Genomic DNA, 22,650 nt, shown 5'->3' on the forward strand with positions numbered 1-22,650 from the left:
AAGAGTCCAGAGAGATTCTGTAATAAATAGAGGTATTTATTTATATACAGCAAATGTTGACAACAAAGATTGCAGTACAGGCATTATTTCCTAAAAACAGAACAAATATTTACATTAATGAACACCCTATTTACACGGATATAACCTGCACTGCTAGTGGTAAATGTTTAACAATAAAAAAAAATACATATATATACATCCAGATGAACAATTGAGCTTCTGTACCTTCCATCTGGTAGTCCAAGAACAGTAAACATCACAACGCATCTCTGTTGGATGTAACAAGTCAGTCACTGTACATAACCATTGATTTTGTACAAATCCTCTCCAGTAACAGCAACATGGCCTTTTGAGCAACAATCAAAAGTACTATTCACTCATAATGCAAAGACCAGGAGCTCCAAAAGATTGTGATGAGGCACGTGTTTTCCTTCCGTCAGGAATGCTACCATAAGTTCCCATCCGAAGGCAGGCTAAAAATACACACGTGTTACAGTACAGCGCATTAGGCTCGGTCCCACTGGTCACACGTGGTTGCATCAAAGCTATACTGAGGAATGTATCGGTCATCTCCAGACACAAGTAATCGAGTATCGCCACTAAAAAAGATCAGAAGTAAGGAGCAACATGTGGCTGGCAATTAAGAGAAACCCTGCCATTTATGAAGGTTCGATTCCTGGCCAATGCCCCAACACTATGCTGCTCTCGACATTCCAGTGCTGGTCCAAAGCCCGGATAAACGGGAGGGTTGCATCAGGAAGGGTATGTGGTGTACTATTCAAGGCATAAAGCAGTTTGCAGCATTACTTGAGGTCCTGACACTTGAAACAAGATTGTTTTCCACCAATACTGAGGTGATTGCTGGTATAATGATTATACATAAAGATAATACTCAAAAATCTCTTTGAGGCAAAGTTGTTCGGATGAGCAGTCCACACGTCTTCTACATGAAACAAAAATAAAGGCTTGGTTTCAAATAAAAGCATTTTGTTTCTGATTCAAGAAGAGAGCGACTGCACATTTTGAGAATCAATAATTAGTTAATTCATTTTTCACTCTGAAGCCATAAGCACTAGGCTTCAAAATGAAAGATTTTTATACATTTCAAGCGGGATTTTGATCATAAAGTGCAAAACTTGCATGAATTTAGTAGCTGGGCCGCTTCAATCTATACATAAAGAGATAGAATCACATGTCACATACTTAAGCATGTCATACTATTCATTAAAGGGTAGTAAAACAAAACAAGAACAAATATTACAGTTTAAGCTATGATGTGTTAAATTTTTGGTTATTTCACAGTCTTTTTTTTTTTTTAAAGAGTAGACTCTAGTAAAAATGTTTGATATATCTAATTGGATATCTCATAGTGAGAAAACTATAAAGAAGGAACTTGTAGGCTAACCAGGTAAGCTAAGCTAAATAAGGCTATGCTAAGCTAATAGTCTCCAGTTCTAGTTTCATAGTCAAAGCAAAAATTCACTCCAGACCCAACTGAAAAATGCCAACCAGTTTTTTTTTATCAACCTCGACCTATATTACAATACTGTATTTTTTTATTTTATTTTATTGTGTTTTATCTTAGCAGTATTTTTTTTATGTCTAGTATTTAATAGTGTTCACTGCATTTTAAATGCATGCTAGCTCCTTTTTATTGTTTACATTTGTATTTTTGTATTTTTTCTTCCCTATTATTTTTTAAATCATAGTGTTTTTTGTTTGTTTGTTTGTAGGTTTGTTTTTAATATATGCAGCATTTCGGGGCAGTGTTACTGTATTTTAAATGTGCTATATCAATAAACCTTGTCCTATCATAGTAGCATCATTGACCACAGACCCGTCACCAGAAAGAAATTGTAGGGGGGGCATTACCTTTTTTGGGGGGGGCACACTTTATCAACCTAAATCTAATGTTCATCAGGTTGAACAGCGGCATTGTGACAACTGCAAAAGTGTTCAGAAATATTTTCTGTCACTTAAAAGCGGCAGTTCGTTCTGAAATCTAAAAGACAAACTGAAAAAAAAATGTGTAGTTCATTTTGCATTCATTCAACTCAAAAGTTCATTTGAAACAAATCCACTCTTCACTTCTGTAAACAACTATGTCCGAATGAATGACTCTGTGACCCAGCCCCTTCTATCTGGAATTGGCTAGCAGTTGCCTTCATTTGCATGTTGGATTAGGGCTGTACGATATGGATAAAATTTCCTTTCATTTTTGCCAGACATCTCTATTCTTTGATCTTTGACTCAGCATGAGACTTCACATCATTTTACTTTTTTTTTATGGTGCCTTCTGTATTTTGTGTTATTTTATTTATATACTTATAAAGATTTTTTTTTTTAGTATTTTATTTGCGTGTATACTTATCTACTTATATTTACTCGAATTAATTTTATTTTGTGTTATTTTTAGGGCTGTCAAAGTTAAAGCGTTAATAGATTAATTAATCACAGAAAAATGTCGCATTAATCACGTATTAACGCAGATTAATCGCACTATTTTTTTTTTTTACCGCACTTGAGCCTTGAACGTAACCGCGGATGGTTACATTGAAGGCTGCGCAGGTCCGTGATTAGGTCAATGCACGCATTTCCTACGCTTGTTGTTCCAAAATGAGCGGGGTGACTCCAGTTGGTGTGCTCGGTGGTAAATTTCGCTTTAAAAAACACCCCAACGGGACTTTAGATAAAACAAAAGTAATTTCCGTTTCATTATTAATTGCTTAATTGCACCCAATTGATATGATGCTGTTACGTTTTGAACAATACACGCATGCATGCAATTGCGTACATGCATTTAATCAATGTTTGCAAATGACATTCAGGTAATAAAATGCGTTAATGTCAAAATATTACGGTATTTTGTATTTATTTTATATTAAGCAAATAATTTAGCTGATTAATCGTGATTAATCAGATTAAAAATTTTAATCGTTTGACAGCACTAGTTATTTTATTTCACTTGTGTCTACTAAAAGACTAATTTCTATTCCATGCACAGCACTTTGTATGCAGCAATGGCTGTTTTAAAGTGATTTAGAAATAAGGTTGAGTTATGTCGATGATATACAGAAACAACATATGGGTTCAGTGAAAAACTAAGCAGAATATCAATCCAAAAAGGATGTGTAAAGTGCTGTTTTTTAAAAATTAGAACTTAGTGACAGTCATCAGCATGAACAAACTTGGCAATAAAAAAAAGAGAATTCAACTCACATTGTACTGCAACTGCTTTAGTGATAAATAATTTTATGCTCCATAGTTGTTGTTGTGTATGTGTGACTGCTTGGGTCTGTTAACAGCATACTGTGTATTGCTACAATTCATCCGTGCTGTGTGGCTTGACTAATTAAAAGAAAAGTTTGACACTCACTTGTAAACGTAACCAGTGGACTCAGGATTCCCATTGATGTCAACTGTGTCATTCTAATCGAGGTTTGGCGTTTGGTGGCTCCCATTAAAGTGGCACGACGTGCTCACTGCTCAGTCTTTGTCCCAGCGCCAGCCGGCAAATGCGCACTATCTACCCGGAAGTAGATTTGGCTAAGGCACGTCTGCACAGCGCGCGTCTCCGCCCACCCCACCCCATCCCTCCTGATCCTGATTGTCATTGGCTAGCCTTAGTTGTCAATCACAGCCAAACTTGAAAGGAGGTATGTGGTTGGCTGGCACGCCATGCTTTACTTGAAACAGAAGGCGCAAGTTTATGTGACTGATAGGACGAATAGTTGGTGAGTCATCTTGCTAGGGCGGGCACGGCTGACTGACAGGGCGGGCACGGACCCCCAAGGCCCGCCCATGGCGACGGGTCCGATTGACCATATTAACCCAATAAAACAAATATAAAAATTAAAAAAATGAAAATGACCAAAATGAATTGAACCTGAATTTCCTTGAGGTTTTTGTTGCTGAGTAAAGATATAGTTGACTGATAATGCCTTTGAATTCCATCCCATATGCCATGCGAGGTTTAGTTAGTTTTCAGTGAACGTTGGGTTGTCCGCCTCTTCATCCAAGCTCACAACCTGTTTCTGATAAGACAAAGAATATTATCAGACATAATTGCAAGCACCGTATGTACAGCACGTTTAAACCACAGAAAACAAATTAACTGGCAATATTACTAAACTTGTCTCAATAAAAACAAAGTCATAGCAGTGAATGTTGTTTTCCATTGCACAGTACTGACTCGGCTCATCTACTTGCATTTTGCGTCACAGAGTGTGAAAACCATGCCGCAAAGGAAATATCAGCTGCGATGCCATAAGATAATGAAGAATGGCAATGAATGAGGCGCAAGATCTCTTCCTGGCATGTGACTGCATGATGGCCACAGTGTGGGCTCTAAAAAAATGATTAATGCAGCAAAGTGGAGACTGAAAAGTATATGTCAGTGGTCAGCAACCTCTCCGGAGCAATTTTAGGCTAAATAAATAACCAAAAATCTGTCTGGAGCTGCAAAACTTTTGAACATTGTGACGAACGAAACACTGCGTTAGTGTTAGTCTTCACTATGACAGACAGTATGCAGCATCCAATATTTTGAGATTCATTTTCTTCTATTTTTCGTCTTCTTTTCTTGGATTTTTGTGTGTATGTAATTTATTAGATTTCGTTGTTTTTTTATGTATACATTTTTAAACTTTTCTGCCGTTCTGTAAAATATATGACATTTTTTATATGTGGTGTACTATTCAAGGCACAAAAAAAGTGTGCAGCATTACTTGAAAAATGATTGTTGTCCACTACCATTATTATGGTAATTTTCTGCCTCTCTTCTGCCTGTTTTATTTATTTATTTATTTAAGTTTTTTGCTATAAAATTTCTGCCCTTTTTGGCAATTTTGTGGACATTTTATGGTAATTTTTGGGATTCTTCTCTTGTTTTTGGACATTTTAAAAATTACTTTTTGTTAAATTTTTCTTTTCTACCTTTTTTAAAGAGATTTGCTGACTTTTTTGTTGTAATTTTGGGTACATTATATAGTAATTTTCCGCCTTTCTTCCTTTGTTTTTGGACAATATGTTACTTTTAGAACATTTTCTGTTCTGCTTTTCTTTTTAAAGTAGATGTTCTGACTTTTTTTTGCAATTTTATGTACATTATGTGGTATTTTTATGTTTTTCTTCTTCCTTTTTGGACATTTTTAGTGTTTTTTTTTTTTTTGTTTTTTTTTTACTTTTTCATGTGCCTTTAGTCTTTCTTTTTCTGACAACTTACAAATTTGGACTCTGACATTTTTTTTTGAATATTTAATGATTAATTTTTAAAAATCTAAATTGTTAATTATATCAAAGAATATATATATATATATATATATATATATATATATATATATATATATATATATATATATATATATATATATTTATAGATATAATTTATTTATTTATTTATTTATTTTTTTATTTACTTAAGATCCAACAGGAGGCACAGGAGAGGGACAAAAGAGCCACATGTGGCTCCAGAGCCGAAGGTTGCAGACCCCTGGTCTATGTAATAATAAGTGTCAAAAACAGTCCCATCGATTTACTTTTGGGTAGGAATATCCATCAGAGCTGTGGTTCCTCCAAATGTGCACTTGGTCCTCCGTAGTTTTTTGATAAACAGGGTTGTCAAAGTGGATCGTGTTGGTGTTCTTTTGCTTGTAGTTCTTCCATAGCAGGACGCCAGCGAGAGCAAGCATACAAGTGACTGCTGTACAAAGATAAACAGAGTCAAATTCAGTATACAATGGAAGCATATCAATATTGCTTTCTGTGAACAAAGCTACTACTCACCCAGAGGTAAGACAATGTACAAAGCAGTTGGGGTGCTGGAAGATGTCGTAGGTCGCACCCCAGCAAATTCATGGTGAATGTCTGAAGAAGAAATGGACATAAGCAGATCTCATTTCATTTAATCTATTTTCAATCACTGATAGCCAGAAATTAGCTTTTAAATATGTGATTGTTCACCAACTCAAATCATTTAGTAATCCCTGGGGTCTTTGTTTACTGATTTATATGTTTTGCCCATGAATGATTTGAAAATGGCTTTCATCATTTACCTTGAGAGGTGACTGGAGTTTGTGTGGTGGTCTGGGGGGCTTTGGGTTTCGCTGACTGCGGTGAAGTAATCCTAATTTCAGGTGTGGTGGTTCTGACCAGAGGTCTTGTGGTGCTAGGTACTGGCGTGACCACAAGTCTTGTGCTTGAAATGGGAGAAATGGAGGTGTGGGAATTGGGTGGGACTGTGGAAATTGGAGGTTGGTTGGTGGTTGGAATCTGAGGATGCAGAGGAGCCGCAGGTGTTGACACTTCTGATAAATAAAATTAACAAGAAGAAGAGTCATGAGTGAATAGAATATCATAATCAAAGATGAAATTAAGTAAAATCTTTGTTAATTAACATACCTGGGACACATCTCCTCATATCACTTGCTAGCGTCATGTTATCAGGACAGACACAGGTGTATTTTGGGGGACGTCTGCCCACTTGTGGTGCTCCCAGGCACATGAATTCACAGCCACCATTCGACACCTGACACCAGTCTCTCCCTGCAAATTAGTCGACATATCGTTTGTAATTAGTAGAGATTTATGGATTATTATTATTTTTTTAGGGATAGGCGAGTACTGATACCGATAAGTATCCGTATCGGGCCGATATCAGTACTCAAGATGGATATCAATGCTGGTATCGGCCCCCACTCTTATGGCTGTTTTTCGGTTAGGAACTAAAGGGTGGAATGATTATTTTGCATTTATTGACCTCCGGTGTTTCATTTTATTTATCTATTTTTTTGTTTATTTTATTATGTGCTCTATGCAAAATGACTTTTATGAGCAAATTGGAAAAAAAAATGCTATAATTTGGATATATAGGTCTTTTTTTATCATTGTTTTCTTTTTTTTAATTTTATGTATCATAAGTACTAATGGTATCGGCACTTGGTATCGGTGAGTACTGAACATTTGATTCATATCGGTCTAAAAAACAGTGATATCGAACATCCCTATTTTTTTTTTAAATGATAAATCTTCAGTCATCCATAAATCTACCACACTATGCAAAGGTTTACAGAAGGCAAGACCAAATTAGCCGCCAAAGCTGATGACGAACAGATCATCACATACTATAATGCCAAAAGTTCTCACATACCAGCAGGCTGTTTAACGTTATGATACAGAATAATGTCCTCCGGAGATGTAAGGTGCTCTGCCACTGGAATTATGTCTTCGCCAGTCAGTCTATTAGCACTGAGAATGGCACTGTTACTGACGTCTGTCCAGAACACTCGTTCCTGAAGTGAAGATATGTATGACAACACTATAGACACAATATGTATGGATCATTTTTTTTTTTAAATAAGTACCTCAAACACAGTGAGTCCCAACGGGTGGGTGAGCTTATGCTCATCAACAATGAGGGTGTGCCGCCCCCCACCCTGCACATCGATACTGGACAGGCTGTGTAACTTTGAGTCCACCCAGTAGAGCCGCTGGTTCAACAGGTCTAGGGAATGTGAGCAGGTGAGGGGGGAAACAGGTCAGCCCGTCATACTTCAAATAGAGAGGAAGAAATGAATGCAGAGGGACTGGAAGGTTGGGTGTACCGAGTGTTATTCCATTGGGCCACACAATGTTGTCAGTAACCAGAGCGATGCGGTCACCTCCATTCAGACCGCCCTTTTCGATTTTAGCAGGATTCCCCCAGTCAGTCCAGTAAACAAAGCTGGCCGGACAAATACGTGCACAGATTATTGCAAGCAGACTGAAATAATATTGGCATAGGAGGGCAGCTTACTTGCTGTAAGGATCGACCACAATCGCTCGGGGTTTAGATAAGCCTCGGGAGAAGAGAGTCTTACGACGAACGCCATCTGCAGTTGCCACAGAGATGCTGCTGCGGATGCTATCTGTCCAATATAGGTTGCGATGGATCCAGTCGAAGGCAATGCCCTCAGGTGCGTCGATGCCATTAGAAATCAGTACAGTGTGGTGAGTAGAGTCCTCCGCTGAATCCATTTGTGCCCTGGAATCAAAGTGAAAAAACAAACAAACTGGCATTTTGACATGGAGAAACGTAACCCCCTATCCACTAGGTCAACTTAAATCTCCCTCACCTGTAAATCTTCTTTTGGGATATATCTGACCAGTAGATTTCTTTGGTGGCCATGTTCATGTCCAGAGCCACAACGTTCTTTAGACGAGGAATGACCTGTGTGTACTCACTTTTGTCCAAGGTCATTTTTCTGACTTCATGGCGATTGGTGAAGAAAAGGTAGGCGATTGTACCTACAAGATGACAGTGGATGTAGTCATGCAAAACTTAAAAAAAAAAAAGAAGTAAAAATACTCTATTTGTTGTGCAGTCAATATTTAGTGAGAGAAGGTTGAGAGTTCATTTTTACCAATGGCCTTGCAGGCTTTGGTAGATGGATCAACCTGGTAACCTTCTTCACACTCGCATTTGTAGCTGCCCATCTGGTTAATGCAGATCTGGCTGCAGGTGTCCGGGATGAGGCACTCGTCAATATCTGATGAAAAATGAAAATTTGAAATTCTCATTGTTGAGGCATCAATGGTGAATGTTTTCTTTTTACCTTCACATTGATTTCTGTTGGTAAGTTGATATCCAGTGGGACAAAGACACTCAAAACCAATTTTCAGGTTGTTGCAGACATGAGAGCAGCCACCATTGTTGAAGAGACATTCATTGAAGCCTGAAGACAGAAAAGCTTCACAATTATTTTTCTGAGGACGTAACAGGTCAGTGCTAATTATCCTGACAGTTACGAATGAGGAGCTCAGTGCTCACCACATTCCCTCGGAGGCTCATCAGACCAATCCCTGCAGTCACGCTCCTTGTTACAGACTTTATCCATGCTGATACACTCCCCGCTGTGACACTTAAATCTGGTCATGCCGTCACATTCAGTTGCTGTACATCCAGGAACAAAACCACATCAGCAAATGGGAAGTTAAAGCGTGTGGCCAAAGTGGTTGCATGGGAGTACGGAGGACCAAAACTGCCAAAATTAAAAATAAATAAATAAATAAGTAAATGAATAAATAAATAAATAAGCAAATAAATAAACAAATGACTAAAAGTAAAAATAAAAATGGATATAAAAAATATAATTAAAACACTAAATACAAAAAAAATACATATAAATGGAAATATAAACAACATTAAATATGTACCCCTCCGTGAGCCGGTACCTTAACGTGGTGGAGGGGTTTGCGTGTTCCAATGACCCTAGGAGCTATGTTATCTGGGGCTTTATGCCCCTGGTAGGGTCACCCATGGCAAACAGGTCCTAGGTGAGGGGCCAGACTAAGAACGGCTCAGAAGACCCCTATGATGACGACGATATTTGGAGAAGCGTTTCCCTCGCCCGGACGCGGGTCACCGGGGCCCCCCTCTGGAGCCAGGCCTGGAGGCGGGGCTCGCTGGCGAGCGCCTGGTGGCCGGGCCTGCACCCATGGGGCCCGGCCGGGCACAGCCCGAAGAGGCAACGTGGGTCCCCCTTCCCACGGGCTCACCACCGGTGGGAGGGGCCAAAGGGGTCGGGTGCAGTGTAGGCTGGGTGGCGGCCAAGGGAGGAGACCTTGGCGGACCGACCCCCGGCTACAGAAACTGGCTCTTGGGACATGGAATGTCACCTCTCTGGCAGGGAAGGAGGCCGAGCTGGTGTGTGAGGCAGAGAAGTTCCGACTAGACATAGTCGGACTCGCCTCCACACACAGCTTGGGCTCTGGTACCAGTCCTCTTGAGAGGGGTTGGACTCTCTTCCACTCTGGAGTTGCCCATGGTGTGAGGCGCAGAGCAGGTGTGGGCATACTTATTGCCCCCCGGCTCGGCGCCTGTACGTTGGGGTTTACCCCGGTGGACGAGAGGGTTGCTTCCCTCCGCCTTCGGGTGGGGGGACGGGTCCTGACTGTTGTTTGTGCATATGCACCAAACAGCAGTTCAGAGTACCCACCCTTTTTGGAGTCCTTGGAGGGTGTGCTGGAGAGCGCTCCCTCTGGGGACTCCCTCGTCCTGCTGGGGGACTTCAACGCTCACGTGGGGAATGACAGTGAGACCTGGAGGGGCGTGATTGGGAGGAACGGCCCCCCTGATCGGAACCCGAGCGGTGTTCTGTTATTGGACTTCTGTGCTCGTCACGGTTTGTCCATAACGAACACCATGTTCAAGCATAAGGGTGTCCATATGTGCACTTGGCACCAGGACACCCTAGGCCGCAGTTCGATGATCGACTTTGTAGTCGTGTCATCGGATTTGCGGCCGAATGTTTTGGACACTCGGGTGAAGAGAGGGGCGGAGCTGTCAACTGATCACCACCTGGTGGTGTGTTGGCTCCGATGGTGGGGGAAGATGCCGGTCCGACCTGGCAGACCCAAACGTATTGTGAGGGTTTGCTGGGAACGTCTGGCGGAATCCCCTGTCAGAAGGAGTTTCAATGCCCACCTCCGGCAGGGCTTCTCCCTTGTCTCGGGGGAGGCGGGGGACATTGAGTCCGAATGGGCCATGTTCCGCGCCTCCATTGTTGAGGCGGCCGATCGGAGCTGTGGCCGTAAGGTGGTCGGTGCCTGTCGTGGCGGCAATCCTCGAACCCGCTGGTGGACACCAGCGGTAAGGGATGCCGTCAAGCTGAAGAAGGAGTCCTATCGGGCCTTTTTGGCCTGTCGGACTCCGGAGGCAGCTGACAGGTACCGGATGGCCAAGCGGAACGCGGCTTCGGCGGTTGCTGAGGCAAAAACTCGGGCATGGGAGGAATTCGGTGAGGCCATGGAAAACGACTTCCGGACGGCTTCGAGGAAATTCTGGTCCACCATCCGGCGTCTCAGGAGGGGAAAGCAGTGCACCGTTAACACTGTTTATAGTGGCGATGGGGTGCTGCTGACCTCGACTCGGGACGTCGTGAAGCGGTGGGGGGAATACTTCGAAGACCTCCTCAATTCCACCAACACGTCTCCTTTTGAGGAAGCAGAGTCTGGGGACTCTGGGGTGGGCTCTCCTATCTCTGGGGTCGAAGTCACTGAGGTGGTTGGAAAGCTCCTCGGTGGCAGGGCCCCGGGGGTGGATGAGATCCGCCCGGAGTTCCTAAAGACTCTGGATGTTGTGGGGCTGTCGTGGTTGACACGCCTCTACAACATCGCGTGGACATCGGGGACAGTGCCTCTGGATTGGCAGACCGGGGTGGTGGTCCCCCTTTTTAAGAAGGGGGACCGGAGGGTGTGTTCCAACTACAGAGGGATCACACTCCTCAGCCTCCCTGGTAAGGTCTATTCAGGGGTGCTGGAGAGGAGGGTCCGTCGGGAGGTCGAATCTCGGATTCAGGAGGAGCAGTGTGGTTTTCGTCCTGGCCGTGGAACAGTGGACCAGCTCTACACCCTCCGCAGGATCCTCGAGGGTGCGTGGGAGTTCGCTCAACCAGTCCACATGTGTTTTGTGGATTTGGAGAAGGCGTTCGACCGTGTCCCTCGGGGAGTTCTGTGGGGGGTGCTTCGGGAGTACGGGGTGCCGGGCCCCTTGATACGGGCTGTTCGGTCCCTGTACGACCGTTGCCAGAGTTTGGTCCGCATTGCCGGCAGTAAGTCGGATTCGTTTCCGGTGGGGGTTGGACTCCGCCAAGGTTGCCCTTTGTCACCGATTCTGTTCATAACTTTTATGGACAGAATTTCTAGGCGCAGCCGAGGCGTGGAGGGGTTCCGGTTTGGTGGCCTCAACATTGCATCTCTGCTCTTTGCAGATGATGTGGTGCTGTTGGCTTCATCAGGCCGGGGCCTTCAGCTCTCACTGGAGCGGTTCGCAGCCGAGTGTGAAGCGGCTGGGATGAGGATCAGCACCTCCAAATCCGAGACCATGGTCCTCAGTCGGAAAAGGGTGGAGTGTCGTCTTCAGGTCGGGGATGAGATCCTGCCCCAAGTGGAGGAGTTCAAGTATCTTGGGGTCTTGTTCACGAGTGAGGGTGGGATGGAGCGGGAGATGGACAGGCGGATCGGTGCAGCGTCTGCAGTGATGCGGACTCTGTATCGGTCCGTCGTGGTGAAGAAAGAGCTGAGCCAAAAGGCAAAGCTCTCCATTTACCGGTCGATCTACGTTCCAACCCTCACCTATGGTCACGAGCTGCGGGTCGTGACCGAAAGAACGAGATCCCGGATACAAGCGGCCGAAATGAGCTTCCTCCGCAGGGTGTCCGGGCTCTCCCTTAGAGATAGGGTGAGAAGCTCGGTCATCCGGGAGGGACTCAGAGTCGAGCCGCTGCTCCTCCGCGTTGAGAGGAGCCAGCTGAGGTGGCTCGGGCATCTGGTTCGGATGCCTCCTGGACGCCTCCCTGGGGAGGTGTTCCGGGCATGTCCCACTGGCGGGAGGCCCCGGGGACGACCCAGGACACGCTGGAGAGACTATGTCTCTCGGCTGGCCTGGGAACGCCTCGGGATCCCGCCGGAGGAGCTGGTTGAAGTGGCTGGGGAGAGGGAAGTCTGGGTTTCCCTCCTGAAGCTGCTGCCCCCGCGACCCGACCCCGGATAAGCGGAAGAAGATGGATGGATGGATGGATGGATTAAATATGTATAGATCCATAAATAAATACATAAAAGTAAAACTAAATACAAAAAAAACTAAATTCATAAAAGTAAATATAAAAATAAATGTCAAAATTAATTCAAAAATAAATATATAAATAGAAATAAATATCAATCAATAAATAAAAACACTGCTCTGACATTTATTGATTTAATTTCTGTCAGTACGAAATGTTATTCAAATGAGGAGGCAGTCCTAAGCCTGTTTTGCGTTGGACTCCAACATTGCAAACATTTTGACTTGACAGAGCATCTGCAGCATGAAATAAATAAATGTGAGAGCAGAGCATTTTTATTGATTGATATTTAATTCTATTCATATATTTATTTTGTATTTATTTCTACATTTATTTTTATATTTATATTTATTTTTTTAATCTCAGTTTTCAATTTTGGATTTATTTTTACTTTTATTAATTAATTAATTAATACTTTATTTCTTTATTTATTCATGTATATATATATATATATATATATATATATATATATATATATATATATATATATATATATATATATATATATATATATATATATATATATATATATGTATATTGCTGTTTTTATTTCCATTTATATTTTTTTTGTATTTAATTTTGAATGATATTTTTTAGATCCGTTTTTATTTTCACTTTTAGTCATTTATTCATTTATTTACTCACTTTTTTATTTTCAATTTTGGCAGTTTTGGTCCTCCTATAGGGGAGTAGCGTCGTACCATTGACACAGCCTCTCTCATCACTCATGTCCCTGCAGTCATACCGATAGTTGCATTGCTGGCTTCCATGAATACAAGTGCCATCATCACATTGAAACTCATCAGGACGGCAAGTGGGATGAACTAGAGAGATGCAATCAGACAGGCATTCTGTTGACATCCCAGTTCTGAAGCCAAGTCATTCGCTGCCATTGACGGCTAGAGACGTCAAAACAAACGATCAGACATACCACAGTCAGCTTCATCTGATCGATCAACGCAGTCAACTTCTCCATCGCACCTCCAGTTTCCGTGAATGCACTCCCCACTACCGCAGTGGAATTCCAGGGGAGAGCAGCGGTGAGCTGCAGAAGAGGCAGGTGCCGCTGTACCACAGTTGTGGACCCACTCGTCCGAGCCGTCTGCGCAATCGGCATCACCGTCGCAGGCCCACAGACGTGGAATGCAAACGCTGTTGTTGCACTGAAAAGAAACACCGCTGCACGTAACCGGCGGACAGGAGGCCTCGTCACTGCCGTCATCGCAATCTGCTTCCTTGTCACACACAAAGGAGGTGGACACACACTGGCCATTTGTGCAACGGAATTCCGTACTTGTGCAGTTTTTGGGTTCTAAGAGACACGAGACACAGTGAAGAAGTAATCAAAAAAAAGAACGTAGAGATCATCCTTGTCAGACACATAGGAATTGATACAATAAATGAGTAGAACCAGAGGTGGTGAAAGTGTTCCATAGTCTTAAATAGAAGTGCAGATACTTTACTTTAAAAAAAAAAAAAAAAAAAAAAAAAAAAAAAAAAAAAAAAAAAAAAAAAAAAAAAAAAAAAGCTGTGGTGAGTTTCAGTATTGATTCAACACCTGATCAACATCTCATCTCTCATCTTTTGACCTTACCTCACTTTATTTATATACAAAATACAGATCTCAATTTTCATCTGATGGGAGTGAAAGTAAAACGTCGTCTGAAACAAAATTACTCAAGTCAACTACAAATGCTTGAAATTACAGTCATGAAGTACAAATACTTTGTTATTTGCCACGACTGGGCAGAACTATTGGGGCACCCGAAAGAAAACAGTGTTTTCCTCTCGTCCGCTATTTAGCCCTTAGCTAGTGCTAGCTCTTGTGCAGTTGTGGGATTATCTTTGGCTTTTTTTGCCCTCTTTTTTTCACATCATGGCCCCAAGGAAGAAACCTACATCTTCTATCAATGTTTGTCCAGCCAACAGAAAAGCAATTACCATGGAAACGACTCTAGACACTGCGAATGGCTGGCAACCAGTCTGGGGTGTCGCCCACCTACTGCCCAAAGCCAGCTGAGATAGTTTCCAGCACCCCCCGCGACCCTTGTGAGGAATAAGCGGATGGATGGATGGATGGATGGATGGATGGATGGATGGATGGATGGATGGATGGATGGATGGATGGATGGATAGACGAAGCTAGACAACATAAAAAGATCGCAGAAAAGAGACACCGACGAACATAGGCAAAGACTTGGGCTTCAGTCGGACAGCATATATATATATATATATATATATATATATATATATATATATATATATATATATATATATATATATATATATATATATATATATATATATATATATATATATATATATATATATATATATATATATATATTAAATGTATTTTAGATTTTTTATACAAATTATTTTGATGTAAATATTGACTTTAATGGGGAAATTCAACTTATCGAAATTCGTGTTACATCGCTAGCGCAGGAACGGAACTCTGACGTGAGTTAACCCTGTGCTTAAGTTTTGCTAGTTAGCTAGTTGTGCTGGACTAGAATTGCTCAACTTGGCATTGCAAATCATACAGTTAGGATGCTGACTCCGATCACTCAAGTCTATATTTATAGAGCACATTAAAACAAACACTGCTGCGTTCTTACTGTAAGATGGAACTTTATGGCAACAGATACCATGAAAACAGCAGAGGCCCCAGAATTGAACCCTGTGGAACACCATATGTTCCATTATACATGTGAGGTAATATTCACATATTTGTGTGATCACTTTTTTTTTTTTTTTTTGCTCAACATAGTAAGCAGTGTTAAAAATTGAACTCAAACTACACGTTACTCTGATAAATGGTACTTCATTTATATAGCATTTTTCCTCCTTACAAAGCCCTCAAAGCGCTTTACAGTTTGACTACTGATGACACAGCATCAGGAGAAAGTGGGGGAGTATCTTTCTCAAGGATACTTTGACATATTCACACTGACCTGGTAACAAACCCACGCGCTCAGGGTTGTGAGAGGACCACTCTACAGCCTGATTTATGCCTCTACGTTTGCTCTCGCATTAATGACCGGCGTAGATCACATGATCTACATGAAACATGAATGGCCTATATGCCACGGAAAAGGCGGGACTGTTTTTGCACATCAAATTGTTTCCGGTTCGGTTTGCGACGTGTGGGTTGCGTCACAATGCTTGTGCTTCCGACTTTGTGCCCCTGCGTTGCGCGTTCGCAACCTGGACCGGAAACAAATTGATATGCAAAAAAACAGACCCGCCTCTTCCGTGGCATATACTCCATTTTAAGTGCCGCGTAGCTCGTGGCCGGCTCGTGATTGGTCCATTCGATGACATACTCTGCTTTGTTTTTTTTTTTTCTTTTTCTCTCTCAACGTCCCCCCGCCCAGAGAGTTTCCGTGAAGGCAAACTGCAAATCGGCTTCCTGCTCGGAGACCACAGCCTTGCATGTGGATATGTGCTTGGGACGAGAGGCGGAAAACAACAACAACAACAACAAAAACTGTGTTCGCAACAACAAAAAAACTGTGTTGCTAAGTGCGTGGCTGTTGTGTTTTGGCGAGTTTACGGCCGACACCAGTTTAAATTGGCAATACATAATTGCCACGGTGATGAGCCAACTCTCCCCCCAGCTTTGTTTCGTGTTTCTGAATTAAATTGAACTTCCTGAATTCGTCATAAAATGCAGAGGAATCTCCACTCTGGTGTCCCAGCCGTAGCAACAGCCCGACTTGGAGTGAAACTACAGCAGACAGCGATGTGTATTGGGATGTGCATTGCGCACAAGTTGGAAGGCAAACGCACGAGCGAGCTCCGCCGTAACGTCTCCGCGTGAGCCTCAAGCAGAAGTATACTGAGGCCTTGCCACTGAAACACGCCACCCCAAAAACAACACCTGAGTGTATCACTATTGAAATGTTGACAGCGCACTGGAAAATTGGAAAGTTTCTTCTTCACTGGAAATAAGGGTGTGGTCAATTTAACACTCCAGATAGTGCTATTCGGGTTACACCCAACATCTACCCCAACACTCGAGAAAATTTACTCTGAGAGTATAACTTTTTAACAAGTTTTAAAATAACACTGTTTTTTTGCATATTTGATCGAACACTGGAAATGTAACTGACCAATTTTCTGTGAAGGAACCACTGCTATAGTCATCTGTCCCACAGATCAGTGTGCGTCTATGCTGTGTGCAGATTCCTCACCACAGTGCTCTTCATCAGCTCCATTCTCACAGTCTGCCTTCCCATCGCAGCGCCAAGTGTGCGGTAAACACTGGTGAAAGCGGTCGGCGCAACTGAAGTATGTTGGTTGACATGTTTTGGCCACTTGAAGACACACAAAAACAATGGTATTTGAAATAAATAATCACACTGAGGGATTATGGGACCTACTGTACATGTATTTTCATACTTACAGCAACTCTCAGGAAGCTCGTCCGTGCCATCGCCGCAGTCATCTGTGCCATCACACACCCACCTGGCTGTGATACATCTCCCATTCCCACACGGGAACTGTTTGCTTCCGCATGTTGTCAGCGCACCTGCTACACACAGATAGAATCCAAATGGCGGTTTATGCTAATTCATCCACAACAGGTTGATGATTCATGTGAAAAAAAAAATGTTGTGTAGGTTTTCTGGCTTAGGCTTACTTAGTCATCCATTGTAAATTAATTGACGAGTGCCTGTAGGTGTCAGTCATGAAGCGATGGAGACTGTCTCAATGTTTAGCATAGGGCTGCCAAAGTTGGGAAATAACTATCCTGGTGAATCATCTGGTGAGTCTTACACGTCAATACTTGCTCAAACACCACCAAGTCAAAAAGAATGGAGTCTTGGTGCCGGCATCGCTCCATGACCAGCAGATTTTGCAGATCAAATCACAAAAAGAATCTCACTTTCTACAGCATAATGTCATCTGATGAAGAAATAGGTTGCCCCACTAACCTCCATCTATAATGGAGCCACTCAACTGAAAGCACCAAACTAACTGTTTAGCGCATTGAACAGACCATTTATGGTGAAACCCCCCAGCACCGAAATGGTAATACCGTACTATACAAAAGATTAAATTAACGCATTGATAATATAGTGAAATCTTTAAACATGTTTGATTTTGTTCCACATGTAATGGAAACGTGACTTAAAAGAATTTGACTCTTTATTGCTATATGGATATCTTTCAGAACTGTAAAACACAAGACAAACATCTGGTGCGTTTGGACGTGCTGTTGTGGAAAAATGTGTATGCTTAAGTTCTTAAAAAGTATGTTATCTCTGAAGCTGTTTGAAGACAGTTTCTCTCTGAACGCTAGGGAACTTGAAATGGTGGTTTCATGTGCCTTCAAATCATTTACCTGGAAAAATATCAATCAGAAACAATCAATTACAATGAATGGTTTTCAAATGCAGAGGGTAACAGTAAAAAGTCGTTCGAAAAATACACACTCAATTTAATTAACGATACCTGAAAGTAACAAAGTATTTGTACTTTGCTACTTCCCACCACGGTTGCACATTATTTATCCACTGAGCTTTAAGTTCAGACCTTGATAGACAACAAAACTCATTGCTGGCCTTATTGACCGTAAATAAGCCAATATTGGGAGAAGAAATGTGCTGCCAAATTCTGCTGTATTTTACTGATCAGTCACTTGCGAGAAACAATGTGTGGACTTTCTGGTAAGGGCATTAAACACAAGAACACATTAAAAATAATAAAAAATAAATAAAATAAAAAACGTGAGTATGGATACTGAAGAGAAATGAATGACAAAAAAATAAAGCCATACCAGATTTAGGCTTCTTTGCACATATATTAGCTTAAGTTCAAGTTTTCAGGTACAAGCTAACTCTACTTGACATGTAATGTTATGGACTGCCAGTTTCGTTTTACAACTCACTTTTTCCCAGAACCTGATGGTTCTGGTAAAAGGTCTGACAATGTCTGACCACTGAAACAGTATTTGTATTGGAGGGTGGGCTGGAGGAATTCCATTCATATGCATTTCAATGTTTTTTTTTCTTTTTTTTAAAGGAGGCATGTGTGGGGGGTCAGCTTTTGGATGTGACAGGAAGAAACCAACCAGTCTTCATGTTGCATCATGTTGGACTAACACAATAGGCTACTGCATCCAAATATCCCCAATATGGATTTTATGAGTTCAACTAAAGGAAAGTGGGGTCCACTTCCACTTTTTGAATGACTAACTGTCCTCTCCCACTCAGAGAGGCTGATTGAATGCAGAACCGACTGTGTACCAAGCGCCAATACAAAAAGCCAACAAGCAGATCCCAAACAAAGACCTTCTCTTTTTTTTTCTTTTTAAATGATGAAATGGACTGTTGAGAGATGCCTGAAAAGCAAGCCAGGTTATGCGTTATTAATTAATCAAGAGAACGTGCGAGGCCGAGAATATCACACCATATAGAAGGAAGAGTGGGAAATATTTGACCTACATTCTAGGATACAGACCCCCACCCCACCTCCCCCTGCACCTGATCATCTTGCATCTGGTAGTGTCACAAGCGTGGGCTTATACATATATATATATATATATATATATATATATATATATATATATATATATATATATATATATATATATATATATATATATATATATATATATATATATATATATATGTACATTAGGAATTGTAACATATAACAAATAAGTTTGAAATGCGTTATAAGAAGAAAAAAGGGAACTTACTTGTTTGAATTTGAGAGTAGATTAGAAATGCCACCAACACATAAAGCGATTCCATGGCTTCCAGGCACACTATAGATGCAAAAAAACAAAAACAAAAACAAAACAAAAAAGTCTACTTTTTGACTAATTCGAATCTAGAATCTCCGCAGAGCAAAGTGACGTGATATGTGATGCTGACGAAAGAGGATGGTCTTGCACTCTGCAATGTTTGGCAACAACACCAGACCCATTTCAATGTGGTCCACCGGGTGGGTGGGACCGATGGGGTGCAGGGGGGCCCGCGATACGGTTAGGAAGGCGGGATTTGAAGTGGTGTGATTTGTGGGCCGCAGCACACTCAACAATCCGGAGGCGGAGCTCTCCACTTGGAGATTATTTTTTTTTACTACGAGTAACGTTGCCTCTCTCTCTCTCTCTCTCTCTCTCTCTCTCTCTCTCTCTCTCTCTCTCTCTCTCTCTCTCTCTCTCTCTCTCTCTCTCACTGAAATATTAAACATTGAAAATAAATGTTGCTTGGTCATATTTTGTTTAAGTTGACAATTTCAAAATACATGTACTTCTACCAAAAAGTTACACTGTATTAGTCAGATGGAGTAAATTGCGTCAACATCCAGTAACAGTAACTTTCACCAGACCCATGAGAGCAAATGTGATCTTGTTTTGAAAGTAGGAATGTATAGTGGAAGACCACAGAAGACAGCTGGATGCTGGCAGAATTCCGAAGTGAAGAGCCTCCCCCTTTATTTATAACATTCAGCAGGTCACGAATGTGGCATCGACAAGGTTTACGACCGGAAGACTTCTACATCTACACTATGTAACCTGTAGTAGACCAAGCCTGTCATTCAGCAAAAGAAAGGGTTATGTTACTAGTATTTAGCAGAAAAACATTTACAACAAATTCCACCACCAACATTTTTCGAATAGATGTGGTTAAAGTTGGGAAAATATGGCGAGCATCAACTCTCTAATACAGTGGAGACTGAGTTAGGGTTAAGTGTGGAAGGGTTCATGGGTAGTCGATTTTAAAATGCCATATTTTCAACAGGGGAAATAAATATAAACAACCAAATGTGGCTGCAAAAGTGTGCACACCCTCTTATAAATTGGATGTGTCTGTCTTCAGAATAAACCACTCGCATGCATCCATCCATCCATTTTCTTGACCGCTTATTCCTCACAAGGGTCGCGGGGGCTGCTGGCGCCTATCTCAGCTGGCTCTGGGCAGTAGGCGGGGGACACCCTGGACTGGTTGCCAACCAATCGCAGGGCACACGGAGACGAACAACCATCCACACTCACACGCACAACTAGGGACAATTCGGAGCGCCCAATTAACCTGCCATGCATGTCTTTGGAATGTGGGAGGAGACCGGAGTACCACTCGCATGCAATCTTATGTTAAGTGTGTTTGATTAACCCCAAATGAAGTTCAAATAGTCATCTTTTCCAGTCTTTTTTTTTTTTTTTTGCTTTCTAGCAGAGTCCTGAAGTTTTTTTTGTTTTTGCAAACACTCTGCAACAGTTCTCTCCACCTTGTCAAATTCTCAGCCGAAGAACAGCATCACCAAGAATAATGTTGGTCTTGTCTTTTATATATATATATATATATATATATATATATATATATATATATATCACACAAACCTTTCATTTGAATAGGGGTGTTTAGACTTAAAACAAAAAAAACAAAAAACAAAAAAAAAAGAAGAAAAAAAACATTTGTATACTGTTTATAAGCTTGCCAATGGAAGTGATACTGGACTTTTAAGAAGGCACCTCAACAGAAAGAGAGGAATCTTTTTGCTGTCTAATGTTGATGCCACCATTTATTGATTTTTTTCAGCAGCTTTGATCCAATCTACCCACAACGCATTGACAATTGGGAATTTAAAGCTTCAAGAGAATGGACTACTTAAATGAAAATGTCTAAATGTACATGGATCCACTGTTGCTCTATCACACGTACAATAATTTGTCAGGGAAGGGGGGGAGAAAACGAACACAACCTGAAGCAAAAATGAAAGCAGATCCCGATATCCTATTGTAAAAGACAGCCCTTTTTGAGAAATGATGTTCTCTCAATCTTCTCCTCCCTTTGTGGAAACGTTGTTTTCTGGTTCTTCCGGTATGTTTGCTCCCATGTTACGCAGTCACTTTCAAACAGCCTGTTTGCACACGTTGAGCAATCTGTTGCCTGCCTCCTTCTTCCCTGAAGGTTCATTCGGGTTCCCTTCAAGCAATTCAGACTGTTTCGGCTCCTTTTAATTCACTGAATCGTTTTGTGGTTTTGATAATGTCTTGTGCAGCAACAGAATCACTAAAGAAGGATGTCAATGTAAAGTCAGAGGCTGTTTTCAACTTGAATTCCCATCAAAGTCAAATGTATAACAGTGAATTTCAGCTTCAAAACATATTCTTGAGTAGACCTCTTGTAGAAACAAGGTTTGCAAACAATGGAAAAGGTCCCAACTCACCGCTGGAAAGAGGGATGAAGCAGAACGCGCTACGCTATCTACTGTTTTGTTAACCCAAAATCCACCTCTTGGCAAGGAGGACGCAAAAATACTCATAAGTGGAAATATTCTTCCATTAATGTATGGGTCATATATAGGCAGTGGCCGCTTAACAGCATAGTTACTATCCGCTTTGGTCTCATCACCTTGAAAAAGATAAGAGTGAGAGGTGGAGCGGCAAATGTCAACAAAGAACCTGCAAGGTAAAGATTCAATGTCAAAGTCTGCTGCTGCCATAATGAAAACCACAGCTGTACAAACAGATCGTAGATCAACTTCACTGGAAGTGAACATTGTTGGACAAATCCTCTCATGAGATCATTTTGTTCCTGGAACATGCTGTGTCCTTACATGCTGGTAAGACTTTGGAGGTGAAGGAGGATGTCCAGATCCACATAGTAGGCCACCTGCTGAATATTTTCCTTTGTCACCTCAACTAATGTGGTGAATGAAGAATTTACTATCATCCATGCAAGCAGCACTTACAAACGGTTCATGGAGACTTCATTTGTTTTTATCTCATTCATTGAAAAACAAATTCACGCATGTAGAGATAAAACTGAACCTCCTTTATTCCAAATGCTAACATATTTTAATACAACATATTTATTTTGTGTTTATTGTGTTTTATGTTCGACTTTGTTACAGCTGCAAAGTGCTCTATTAAAAAAAAGTTGAATTGAGTTCAAAAACAATCCCAGGATATTTGAACTGTTACTATAAAAAAATGTAATGAACTATTAGAACTGATCAAACATTACAAATTGATCTTTCCATTTCCTCATTCAACTTATGTATTTAAAAACAAAAACGTAAGATTTAA

The 22,650-nt window shown here is 41.4% G+C and overlaps 1 protein-coding gene across 3 annotated transcripts; it reads right to left on the reverse strand.

Moving 5' to 3' along the window:
• Nucleotides 1–15: 15 nt before the first annotated feature.
• ldlra (low density lipoprotein receptor a) lies at nucleotides 16–19,532 on the reverse strand. 3 transcript variants are annotated; one of them, XM_077500401.1, is made up of 18 exons: nucleotides 19,312–19,532; nucleotides 17,011–17,139; nucleotides 16,799–16,921; nucleotides 13,531–13,911; nucleotides 13,301–13,423; nucleotides 8,807–8,929; nucleotides 8,592–8,711; nucleotides 8,400–8,525; nucleotides 8,112–8,283; nucleotides 7,793–8,020; nucleotides 7,602–7,720; nucleotides 7,362–7,501; nucleotides 7,148–7,289; nucleotides 6,400–6,543; nucleotides 6,054–6,305; nucleotides 5,785–5,865; nucleotides 5,538–5,698; nucleotides 16–4,034 (listed from the first exon to the last, which is right to left on the reverse strand). In XM_077500401.1, the coding sequence occupies exons 1-18, from the start codon at nucleotides 19,364–19,366 to the stop codon at nucleotides 3,978–3,980; spliced, it is 2,676 nt and encodes an 891-aa protein (XP_077356527.1). In that variant the 5' UTR covers nucleotides 19,367–19,532; the 3' UTR covers nucleotides 16–3,977. The 3 variants fall into 3 exon arrangements, with proteins under 3 accessions (XP_077356527.1, XP_077356519.1, XP_077356508.1); XM_077500393.1 differs by having other exon boundaries at nucleotides 5,538–5,701; nucleotides 17,011–17,136; nucleotides 19,312–19,531; XM_077500382.1 differs by having other exon boundaries at nucleotides 5,538–5,701; nucleotides 19,312–19,531.
• Between the last annotated feature and the right edge of the window lie 3,118 nt (nucleotides 19,533–22,650).

This window comes from Festucalex cinctus, chromosome 1 (genome assembly GCF_051991245.1).
Source record: "Festucalex cinctus isolate MCC-2025b chromosome 1, RoL_Fcin_1.0, whole genome shotgun sequence".
NCBI lineage: Eukaryota > Metazoa > Chordata > Actinopteri > Syngnathiformes > Syngnathidae > Festucalex > Festucalex cinctus.